Source organism: Poecilia formosa, unplaced genomic scaffold, assembly GCF_000485575.1.
Source record: "Poecilia formosa unplaced genomic scaffold, Poecilia_formosa-5.1.2 Scaffold491, whole genome shotgun sequence".
In the NCBI taxonomy this organism is placed as follows: domain Eukaryota; kingdom Metazoa; phylum Chordata; class Actinopteri; order Cyprinodontiformes; family Poeciliidae; genus Poecilia; species Poecilia formosa.
The window spans coordinates 1-12,611 of NW_006800430.1; the positions used below are offsets into that span (position 1 = coordinate 1).

Here is a 12,611-nt window from a genome sequence, read left to right on the forward strand (position 1 = left end):
TATTATTATTATTTTTATTATTATTATTATTATTTTTATTATCAGGGCGTTTACTGCATAACAGTTTTCTTTGCAGAGCCACATGACTCAGCAACTCGGCAACAAGGTGGTGAAGTTTCTGCAGTTTTTAAATTCAAGGAGAGGTCAGGAAAACGCCCAGAGATTTTACTCTAGTAAGAGTCGCACTAGTTAAACATATTTTACTCAAATAAAAAGCAAAACATGTTCATCCAAATAACTCAAATAAGAGTATATGTACAGTAAAACTAAAGTAGTTAAAACTGTTACTTACATACAGAGAAACTGATCAGAACACCAAGCATTAACATCAGACAGACAAAACTATAGTTAGTGAAAATCCAGGTATTTTAAAGACTAAAATTAAAATAATTCCTACAAATGACATAATTACAAAACATCAAATTCAGGCAAAATTGATACTCTTCCTATCAATGTAAAACTCATGGAAGTAAAACTTACAGTCGACAGTGTATATATATTTGAACAAGGTCAAGTATTTTCAGTGACAATATCTACAGTTTACAGTGTTTTCATTTGGCCTCTTAAATGGCTCAGAAGACAGAAAATAAAATAACAAAACTTTTGTATAAACAGAAAGACTGACATGAACATAAACTCTGGCTTTTGTGTCTCGTGTACTTTTGTTTAAAGTATATTTATTCTTCATTTTGAGAAATTACTCAGTGTGAATAGTATCCTGAAAGTTTTCTGAAGTAAAAGTAATGATACTTCATAATAATATTATACAAGTAAAAGTAAAACGTGTCATAAAAGTACTCCTAAACATATTTCCCCCTAAAAAAAGTTACTCAAGCTAATTTAACTAAGTAAATGTAATTACTTACCACCTTCAAGTAATCAGTTTGACTTTAAAAGTTGGAAATAAGGAGCTGCAACAGACTGGCGACCTGTCCAGGGTGACCCCGGCTCTCGCCTGAAATGTCTTGCTGGAGATAAGCACTAGCAACCCTCCTGACCCCACTAAGAGACAAGGTGAAAGAAAATGGATGGATGATAATAAGCAGTTTCATTTATTTATTTATTTATTTTTACCATAACAACATGCTGAGGTATTGGAGAAACACAAAAGACAAAAAAGCCTTTCATCTTTGTAAAATTTTATCAAAAACAAAATTGACAATCCGATCTGCAGCTGAAAGCAAATATTCAGTTTTAGTGATTAAGTAGAAGACTAACAGACCCGTTTTTCTCAGTCAATTTGCTAGATTTTGTATGAGATTTTTTGTTATTGCCTTCTTCAAAATTCAATAGTTTCTGCACACTAATCTTACTATTATCTTTAAACACGTGTGTAGGCAGACCTGTGGATTATGAATTATTATCTCAAACAAACCACTTGTGTGACCTCAAAGGTTTCCAGAAAGCTTGTGAACACACAGCACAGTGGAGGCAATCTGACCAAAACCTTATCTACTTCTACATTGGTTAACTTTTAAAAATGCTACAAAATACAATATAGCATGTTATCAAAAAACACAGTGCTTCTACATTTTTACCTTCAGCCAAACCAGGACCAGCCTGATTTGGTTATCAGCAACAAGGCAGTTCAAAGTGCTTTACATCACAAAAACATCATAAAAACAGTCACAGTGACTAATTGTGAAATCAGGGTGTTTACTGCCTAACGGCAATAAACCAAGTTTCTAAATCACTGAGCACTGAGCTTTTCAGTGATTTATGAATAACAGAAGTATTTTATGGTCTATTGTCTGAGGGAGCCAGTGGAAGGACTTTAGATCTGGTGTGATTTGCTCTAACGTTTTAGTGACAACACCAGCAGCAACATCTGGAGGATTTTTTAGTCAGACCAGTGAAGACGCCTTTGCAGTAATTGATGCGACTAAAGATAAATGCAAGGATGAGTTTCTCTAGGTCTTGCTGAGACATTAGTCCTTTAATCTTGGAAATGTTCTTCAGGTGATAGAAGGCCGACTTTGCGACTGTCTTAATGTGGCAATGAAGGTTCAGGTCAGAGTCCATCACTACTCCCAGATTTCAGGCCTGATTGCTGGTTTCCACTGTAATATCTGAAGCTTCATCTTGAAGACAGAGCTAGCTCTACCTAGTACGGCTGAATGGTTGCCATGGAGATTAAAGGATTTCACAAACATGCATGAATGAATCAAGGCAACACTCCAGGTATGTTTTTGATGAGTGAATAACATTATGATATTATGTAAAGCTGAAAAGAGGTGATTTTACACTACACTGCCCCTTCAAATAAAAATAAAAAAAAAATCTTCAAGACTGTCATGTCGGGTTTTAATCTTCTGACCCACATGCAAGAACTCGGAAAATCAGTAAAATGATGTTTATTACAAAGATGACAATCAGAAAAGGCAAACGGTTTGTTCCAGGGATGGATCAGCGCTCTGGGCAGGTGACTGGAGGAGGAGAGAGTAAAGGTGAGTTCACTGGCTGTAAGAAATGGCAATATGCAGAAAACTAGAATGTTCTTACTTGAGGTGAAGTAATTGAGGATGAGAGCAGATCTGATGGTTCCTTTGTGAATGTCTTGAAAAAGGGGGGTTGCTGCTGAGCTAAAGGGCAGTGAAGGCGACGCTGGAGGGCTGACAAGGTCAGACCTAGTTTCTCTGTGGCAGGAGCGAGGAGAACAGCCTACGTGGAGATTCTGGAAGATCTGGTCACAACGAGGAGGTAACAGGGACTTGGGCATCCGGTGGGTAAAATCCACCGGCGTCACAAGGAGAGGTGAAGAAAATGCTGATTGGGAGGAGTTCTCAAAGAGAGCAAACACCAGAAGTGAACAGGTGGCCTGTAGTACCAAAACTGGCAAAACACTCTGGCGCTGAAGTGTAGGCTGCCTCCTCCTCTTCAGATCCTCTAGATGAGATAATGGGCTGCAGGTGAACCAGATCAGCGCAGCAGGTCCAAGCCCTCCAGGAATAGCCTCCCTGCGACCCCTAGTGGATGGAAGGAAAAGCAGCAACCAGAAAAAACACCCAGGATCCCAACAAAGACTATGACTGCAACATATTTTAGTTTATGTATTTAGTTTTCCACATGTACATTCTATGTGCAATAAACCTGTTTTGTAACATAAGATGGTAGATAAGACTTCACTATGCAGAAAGAAAGAACCAGAACAAAGTACCAGAATGTATTCTTGTTAACAATTAACTGGGTCTTCTTATCAGTCAGATAAGTTACTCAAACTAAAAGTGAAACCAAAAACATCCTACAAATAGCTTTGAACTCTTTCTTTTATTCCACTTCGACAGTCCTTCTTCTCTGCAGCTCATCACCTGTTCAGGTAGGTTCAACAGGAAAACTCCCTGCAGTTCAGCTGCACTGACTGATGAATTTATGTGTCTGGAAACTTTTAGGCAATATATCTAATTTATTTTGTATTTTAATTGTCTGAGCTGGTCAGTGTTTCTGATAACGTGTTGGGGTTTGTCTTGGTAAATGCTACAAATAGGCTCCTTCATATTCTTATGAGTAAAACTGAATTATAACATTTATGGCTTTAAAAAAGTTCTAAACAAAAAACATTAAACAAAAAAGGGGAAAAAAAAGAAGGTGAAGTGAATAAATCTAACTCTTCATTGTCTCTCTCAGCTTGTTGTTCCCAGTCATGGGGAATCGGCCTCCAGCACCTCGTAAGTATCACAGGGCTGTTTGAGTGACAGATGTTTAGTTCAGAGAATAGTTTAAGTACTTTAACTTACTGTGAGTTTTTAAATGACTTCAGTGAAATAAAATTACAATCAATCAACTCATTTCCACTTTATTTAGATGTATTTTGAGCCAATATTTTGTTCTATTAATCAACACTACTTTGGTTACATTGTTTATATTAATACTATTATCAATCCACATTGATAACAGTATCATATACGTATGCAAACATCATACGTATATGATTGCAATAGCTGTCATCAGAATAAACAGGATCATCTGCAAACAAATAAATACATTTAAAAATGTAAATAATGTGGGGTCTAGTACAGCTCCCTGTGGGACCCTGAAAGCAACACCCAGACATTTTGATTTAAACTCACCCATGAGAAGATGACAGAGATTTTATTAAATGTTAGATCTAGTAATGTTTAAATATGCTAAAAGCTATCTATGTATTTGTTTTGTGAAAACTTAATTAACAATTAAGATCAATGGGATGATATTCACAATACATGCCACAGAACAGCTGTGACAATCAAGGTGGGGGGGGAGGATTTTCAACATGTACAAAAATAAAATCCCTCTAATTATTTACAGTAAAATATTAAATGTGCAAGAAAATGATGGGGGACTAGTATTTTCTTATTAAAGTTCACAAGCATTCTTGTAATAGCAGGCAAAATGGTGTAGGAAGCACTAAATGAAGCCTAGTAGTATAGTAATTGAAGCATGATTTGAATTGGAACTGCAAAATATTTTTATGATTTATTATGACTGGTTTATCATTCAGGACCGGCGCCTCCCCCTCAGCCGCCTCCCCCTCAGCCGGCTCCCGGTAAGTACTTTTGCTTTTCACTCTAACACAGAAATGCACTCATCTTCTCACTGAAGAGCTCAATCTGTTTTATATATTACTAACTATTCTATGCACTAAAGGTAAAAATCTGTCACTTTTTAAAATTAAAATATTTAGCCTAATTAAACTTAATCTGTTTTGCTGTGTTTAGCTCCTCCACCGCCTCCACGTAAGTAGAACTTATTTATTTAGGCTTTTACAGAGAAAATGTGCTTGTGGTTCTATTATTATTATTATTATTACTATTATTGTATAATTACAATTGCTTTACTTAGCTTGTACACTACCTATGTACTTAATCAAATGCAATATCAGTAGCAAATTATTCTGACATATTTTTTAAACATTGTTCTAAATTCTCCATCACAGTTTTAACAACTCCATGGAGAGAAACAACGTGGGAGTGAGTACATTTGTTTCTGAACGTCTGCATGTTGCCAATGTGTTGCTGTTTCACCATATCTCATGTCTTAACATTGGAGGAATTTATCCAACAGCCCAGGTCACTTTCCTTTATGCATACACCCTGTGAAACCCTCACACACCCACATTACCATTATCAGTGTCTAGGACAGACTGGACTTTACTAAAGTCAACACAATTTTTCAGTTCAATTGGAGCCTGATGTGAACACCAGTTTTAATATGTATTTTTAGTTTTTGTTCATACTGTATACATTTTAAAATACAATGTGAATAAGTTTTTTTTACAGTGTTATATTCTTTTTATTATTAACTTGTAATTTCCCAGGGCTTTGGTTTATCATAACATCACTTTATAGATCATTTACTGTCTTCCTATTGTGAGCTCATCATCAATAGCTATAATGATTCCAGCCATTAATACATTAAACAAACACTTTCGATTTAATTAAAAAAGACTTCATTTATCCCATAGGGAAAGTTAAATTATAAAAATGTATAAAAATCAATATAGATGTGGCTTTGTTAAATGTGTTGAAATGCAAAGTCCTTACCACTTCAACTTGTAAATGCAAGTCTAAAACTTGCATTTACAAAATAACCCAAAAATGGTAAATTGTGCCACAAAGCTGATGAGCAGCCAGAAGTTTATTCTGGGGGATGTCATTTAAATTATAACCTTTATTTCTGTTCAGATGTGAAAACAAACAGGAACTTCTGCAGTACATGAATAATTTTCAACCTCAAAATGAAGAAGTGGAAGCCATCAGAGTTTTACTCTGTGGACCAGTCGGTGCAGGAAAGTCCAGCTTCATCAACTCTGTCAACAACGTCCTACAAGGGAGAATGACCAATGAGGCTCTGGCCAGCTCCACAACCTCTGATCAAAGTTTTACAAAAATAGTCAGTATAACTTCTTGTTTGATGTTAAAGGCTTATTCTTATGATTTATGACTTCTTACACATCTCTGCTTGGTGGATCAGCTCATACTGTTTTTTAATAAAATGTATAAATTGCTGTCATTCCTCATTCACCCTCTATCCACAGCTAACGTGATTCTTTTATTGGATAAAGCTTACATTTAATTATTGGGCAAAAGTCATAACAAAAACATTTTGTAGTTAGAAAAATAAAACAATGCTAACCTCCCGCAAGCCGCAACAAGCAGAGTCATCTGACCTGTCATCATGTCTGGTGGGGATAATAAGGGTCACATAGACTATTTATTTTGACAGCCCACGCTTTATGGCACAAGTTTTTCTGATCTGTCAACTGGGCGGCCCTGCTGCACTTGTTCATGTTACGGATAAACTTTGCGGCTGTGTGGTGAGATCTGCCTGACTGGAGCAGAGCAGAGGTAGAAAAAACATTTGATATGATGCAGTTTGAGGGATTGTGGTAAAACAACAGAGTACTGCATGACTGTGAGGCCAGCCAGTCTGCTAATGTTAGAAACTATCCCACCAAGACGTATGTAGCAACATGTTCAGATTTTTACTTTGCAAAACAAATTTAAGATTAGAATTAAACTAATGTATGTATTTTGAAGCACATTTACTGCTTCAAAATTTTAAATGTATTTGTAGCAGCTACATATCAGCTGTTTACATAAAAACATCTTTCATTTTTCTTTTTCTTTCAGTATCAAACCTATAAAATCAAGAAAGAAGGCAAGGGAAACTTTTATCCCTTTGTGTTCAATGATGTCATGGGTCTGGAGGACAGAACTGGAGTCAGACCAGACGACATCAAAATAGCCTTGAAGGGTCATGTGAAGGATGGCTATAAGGTATAAATATATACTTCTTTTACTCTTAAACAATTCCTCTTTCTAAAGCTATTAGAATTATCTTGCTATATATGGAAAATATATGTTTGCAGCAATTGTACTGAATATACGTCACATTCTTTCTACAGTTCAATCCTGCATCTTCTCTTTCTGAAGATGATCCTGGTTACAACTCTTCTCCGTCCATCAGTGACAGAGTTCATGTTCTGGTCTGCATCTATGACGCTAATGCACCAGAAATGAATCAGTCTGTTTTACAGAAAATGAAGGAAATCAGAGAAGCAGCCAGTGAGCTGGGTAAGAAACAAAAATATAACATAAACTTGCGTCCAGTAAAGTAATGTAACTGTAAATGCAAGTAAGCAAAAATACTAACATTTTTCTCCAGCAGCCATAGAGGTTACAAAATAAACAGGTGCTGGTCAAAAAAAGTAGAAATCATGAAAAAGCTTATTTAAATCAGTAATTCCACTAACATGTGAAAATCCATTACACACAGACTGCTATATTTCAATGTTTATTTCTGTTAGCTTTAATGACAACAAATTCAGTATCCCAGAAAATTTGAATATTGTGAAGAGGTTCAATATTGTAGATCCCTGGTGCCACATTCTGATCAGCTAATTAAATCAAAACACCTGCAAATACTTTTAAATTGTCTCTCAGTCCAGTTCTGTAGGCCACACAATCAAGGGAGAGAGACTGCTGACCTGACAGTTGTCCAAAAGACGACCTTTGACACCTTGCAAAAAGGGTAATACACAAAAGGTCATTGCAAAGAAACTGGCTGTGCACAGAGCTCTGTGTTCAAGAACATGCATAGAGATGAAGGGAAGGAAAAAATGTGGTAAAAAAAGTGAAGATTGTGAAAAAAAAACTATTTACAGATGGATGGACTACAGCTGGAGTCAGTGCTTTAAGAACCACCACACAGATAAATATGCAAGACATGAGTTTCAGCTGTCTCTTGAACAAGAGACGGCATCAGAAGCGTCTTGTCTGGGCTGAAGACGATGAGGACTCTGGACTGCTGCTCAGTGGTCCAAGCTTATGTTCTGTGATGAAAGTAAATTTTGCATTTCCGTTGGAATTCAAGATTCCAGAGTATGGAGGAAGAGACACAGAATCCACATTGCTTGACGTCCAAAGTATCCACAGTCAGTGATGACTTGGGTTGCCATGTCATCTGCTGGTGATGCAGCCATCTACCAGGAAGTTTTAGAGCTTCCTGCTGCTGACCAATTTTATTGAGATGCAGATTTAATTTTAAAATATGACTTGGCACCTCTGCAATGGACTGGCGACTTGTCCAGGGTGTACTTCACCTCTCACGTGTTGATAGCTGGAGATAGGCACCCGACCCCAATGGCATAAGGATGTAAGAAAATGGATGGATGGACTTAGCACCTGCACACAATGCAAAAACACCAATACCTGGTTTGAGGACCATGGCATCTCTGTTCTTAATTAGTCTTTAAACTCTCCTGACCTTAACTCTATCGCTGGTGTATTATGAAGAGGATGATGTGATGCACCAGACCCAACAATTCAGGAGAGCTGATGGTCACTATCAGAGCAGCCTGGGCTCTCATAACACCTGAGCAGCACCACGAACTGATCGACTCCATGTCACATTGCACTGCTGCAGTAATCTGGGCAAAAGGAGCCCCAACCAAGGACACTGCTGTACATGCTCATACTTTTGATGTTCATATGTTTCAGTTGGCAACATTTCTGAAAATCATTTTATTGTATTGGTCTTAAATATAATTCTAATTTTCTGAGATACTGAATTAGGGGTTTTCATTAGTTATGAGTGACAACCATCAACATTAAAAGAAGTAAACACTTAAAATATATCTGTAAAGTCTGTGTGTTATGAATGGATATAGTGCAATTTTTTTTAATGGAATTGCTGACATAAGTCAACTTTTTCATAATATTAAATTTTTTTACTAGCACCTGTAAGTATAAAAATGTGAAAAAAAAAAATAATTACGGAATGCAGCTACTGTCATTCTCAAACATTTCATGGTGTTTAGAAAAGCCGTACGATCCATCATGACAGGAGAACAAAGGGAGAGGCCTCCAACCCTAAAACATTAGTGACATTTTACATTTTGGTCTTTTATTACAGTATGTCATATTTGCCACTTCAAAAACTTGCTCCTACAGCTCATTTGAGAAGAATTAATTTCAATGTCAACATACAAGAAAATAATCTCGGTATCCACAGGAATCCCTCAGCTGGCGATTCTCACCCACATTGATTCAGCCTGTGGGGAAACACAAAAAAATCTGAGAAACGTCTACAGGAGCAAGCATTTAAAGAAAAAGGTGAGTTCTACTAAGATTTATTCAAACAGGAGAGAAAAAAAAACTAACTCAACATAAGTGTTTATTTTTTGAAATATAGATGGGTGACTTCAGCTCCAGGCTGGGGATCCCAATGAACTGCATCCTCCTAATGAAGAACTACAGTGATGAAATTCAGCTGAAACCAGACGTCGACACTCTGATCCTGAGTGCTCTGAAGCTGATGGTTGATTTTGGAGACGACTACGCCGACAAACTGTGAAGCTGCAGAACAGTTTGTGGGGATGTGCATGAAAATCACAGCAGTAATATAGTTCATATCAGTTAAAATTATGAGGTGAAATATTAGGGTTAATATGAAATTAAAAAATAAAAGTCAGTAGGGGCTTTGATTATAGTAGGTTTGTTTTTTCTTTAAGTTGGTTTAATATAAAACACCATTAGCATCATAGAAGATACAGTAGACAACAAAAATGACTTAGAAGAAATAAAGATGATGTGTTAGTCAACAAAGGAGTAAAAATAATGACAAGGTATAAGAAGAGGACCAATTTAGAGTAAATAAATGTGTTCCACTCTGATTAACCATGTCACAAACCATAAAGACACGCTGAGGAAGACCAACAGTTTTCTGTAACATTCATCAAACTTTCCTGTTAGTTTGAAATTGCTAAAGAAATTCATTGTAAATTAAGAAACCTGAATGAAAGTTGCTTCCTGTGATAGAGATTCAGAGAGGGAAGCATCTGTGTCCTGAGTGAATGGAGGCTTGTGTTGCATTATTATTGCTGTAAGCTCTGCTTATAGCAATAATAATAATACCTGAATTTAAAATATTTTAATTCTCTATTAATATAAATTGAATTAAAATAGAACAAAATGTTTAGTACTCTAATTTGAAATGTATTTTTGGTATGTGAATGGAAAAAAAAATCTGAATTAACAGAAATAAAACCTTGAAAACTTAAATATGTGTGTGATTGATCCAAATATTGTGTTCTACAGGTTCTGGGTGGTTCAGTAGAGCATCTTTGTCCATTTGGTGCATGTCTTCTGCTTCTCTTTTCACCATTTATCCATTTATCCTGGTCAAAATACTGCTCAATAAATATGGAGTTAAATTAGTTTCACAATTACTCAATAAAAAAAATAACAACAAAAACTCAAATAAAACTGGTCAAAACTTTTGGAATTGTAATATTTGTAATATAAAAAAAACTAAAAAGGTTTTGTTTAAAAAACTATTTTCTTTTTATTAAAATTATTTTTTTCTCATGAAGTGAAAAAGTTATTTGCTGAACATCAACATTCATTTGCACGTTAGAATCTTTTGGTTCAGAGCCTAAGTTTTTGGTTGCAATTCTCAAAGTTTTTTGTTTTTTGATTCTCCCAATTTCTTTGGTTGAATTCAAAAAGTTTTGGTTGCGAATCTCACATGAACATTCTGGGCGGGGCCTAAAGACAAGCGATGAAAGAAGTGTTCCTATTGGTTAGTGCTGACTAAAGCGGATGACTCGACTCTCCCACCTCAGAACTCTACGGAGCCCTCCAGGCGACATGTGAACTTTTATTTTGTCTTTTGTGGTCCTTCGCAATGATCTACTGATCAATTCATGCGGCATAACTGAATGCTGTAAGCCTTTCTTACGGTGGCCGCCGTACTTTCTGCCTTGATACAAGGTTATGTAAGGAATGTTAATATCTCCTTGTGAAATATCTGATGTTTTATATCTTTTTATGATATAAACACAAACTTTCTGTAAGTAGGAAAGAAATAAAAATACATCCAAACTATTTGGACTATTTCTGAGTTATCGCAGGTAATAACTCATCTGACAGTTTTGCTTGTGTCTCTATTGTGTTCGTAGTCTGGATGGTTTGAAGTGCTGCTTTCAGTGCCGTTTCATCTTAGCCTTAAAAGACATAAACATGCAGTAAATAAATCGATTGTGCATCAGTGTTCTGCACCAAAGAGATAATAACGTAAAATAAATGTTTTCCCTCATGTCCCCTCGAGGTCTCCATAGAACTCTGTCCCGTCAGTTGATTTATTTTATTCAGGGATGTGCACATCATTTAACTACCAAACAAAACTTTTATATTATATTTCCAGGGGAGATGAAATATGAAGAGAGCGTGAGGTGTAGCATATCTTGGCAGACAGCCATGTTCAGATTTACAGGAGAAATAAAATTAAATCCCTTTGTGTTTCTGAATGGACACCTATGTGTCCATAAATACATGAAGTGTGAGTGTGTAAACTTATGTAGTTGATATTTAAGGACATTGTGTGTGTTTGAGATGAGTGAACTCTGGTCAAGAAGCTGATCTCTGGATCTGCAAGCCCTCCTCGGTCTGAAGAGCCATCAGCAACATGATCATAGAGGTCTGGATAGAATAAGAGCAGAAAATATTATGTGAAAAACTGAAAAACACCACAGGTAATAGCAGAGAGAAACACTTAAAATACAACATATAAGACAAAATTAAGTAATATCTTTACATGTCATCATTCTCTCCAGTTTTGTTAGTTTATCAGGCTATTTTCCTCCTGTTTCATCTTTTATCAGTCTGCCGCTATTCTTAGACAGAGACAGTCTCATCCAAAAACGTTAGAATCTACATATGACATGCTGAAAATTTACAATACAATAAATAAAATATTTGTTTTCTTTTAGAATTTTGTTATTTTTAGATGAGGAGCTGGATTCATCCTGGTAACATCTTAGTATAAATATTAATCTTTTTCATCAGCTGATGAAATGTCAAAAATGCCATAATTTGCAAATAAATAAAAAAAGTTTGGACTAAACGAACAGAATCAATTATCTCTCCATCCTTATCAGTTTCAGTCCATGCTCTTCAGTTTTCTTGTCACAGATTTACTCCATTTATTGTGAGAAACTTTCATATGTAAACTCATATCTAGCTTTGAAAATACAACCCACTGATACCAGTTCATTACAAAACATTTTTGTTTACAATGAGTTTATTTTAGCCATCCTGGGTCAGAGTGATTGGCTGAAAAATAGGGTACCCCATGCTTCGTTCATATGATTGGGTGAAACAAGGAAGCTATGATTGGTTGCTGATCACCCAATCAGATAGACCATTTATAAAAAAAAAAAAAAAAGATTTGCGAATTTTGAGACGTGAGGGGAGCCTCAAAATAAACATACAAATGCAACGCAACTCACAGGTCAGAAGGAGCTGGTAAATTAAGAAATACGAGTGTGGATCTCATCCTGCATTTGTGAATCTTGGTCTGTGCGTTTGTGAATTATGAGACAGTTTTAGCTCCACAGTCCAAAGAAGAAATGTTTCACAACTTATGACAGTCACATATTTTGACCCTGTTACCATAATGTTCTAGCTAATTTTAGCATTATGTAAAGTTCATAAACTAGGTGTGTGTAATATTCGCCTGTCTTTATGTTGAATTTGTTAACCAGCGCACTATTGTTTAGTTGCATTAAGCGTGAAAAATACAAAATGTATCTGGAAGAAATATGAGTTAAAAAGTTATTGGGTAATGCCTCC

At 36.0% G+C, this 12,611-nt stretch overlaps 1 protein-coding gene across 2 annotated transcripts in view; it reads left to right on the forward strand.

Moving 5' to 3' along the window:
• The first annotated feature begins 2,519 nt into the window (after nucleotides 1-2,519).
• Nucleotides 2,520-12,611, forward strand: part of LOC103156654 (interferon-induced protein 44-like) — a 31,970-nt gene continuing 21,878 nt past the window's right edge. The window contains exons 1-10 of one of the 2 annotated variants that reach the window (XM_007578784.2): nucleotides 2,523-3,316; nucleotides 3,625-3,665; nucleotides 4,478-4,522; nucleotides 4,695-4,712; nucleotides 4,913-4,946; nucleotides 5,661-5,868; nucleotides 6,609-6,755; nucleotides 6,884-7,052; nucleotides 8,992-9,092; nucleotides 9,172-9,766. In XM_007578784.2, the coding sequence (XP_007578846.1) occupies nucleotides 3,641-3,665; nucleotides 4,478-4,522; nucleotides 4,695-4,712; nucleotides 4,913-4,946; nucleotides 5,661-5,868; nucleotides 6,609-6,755; nucleotides 6,884-7,052; nucleotides 8,992-9,092; nucleotides 9,172-9,333 (909 nt within the window). In that variant the 5' untranslated portion in view covers nucleotides 2,523-3,316; nucleotides 3,625-3,640 and the 3' untranslated portion in view covers nucleotides 9,334-9,766. Of the gene's footprint in view, nucleotides 3,317-3,624; nucleotides 3,666-4,477; nucleotides 4,523-4,694; nucleotides 4,713-4,912; nucleotides 4,947-5,660; nucleotides 5,869-6,608; nucleotides 6,756-6,883; nucleotides 7,053-8,991; nucleotides 9,093-9,171; nucleotides 9,767-12,611 lie in introns of those variants that run through there. The other variant, XM_016664511.1, reaches the window with a different exon arrangement.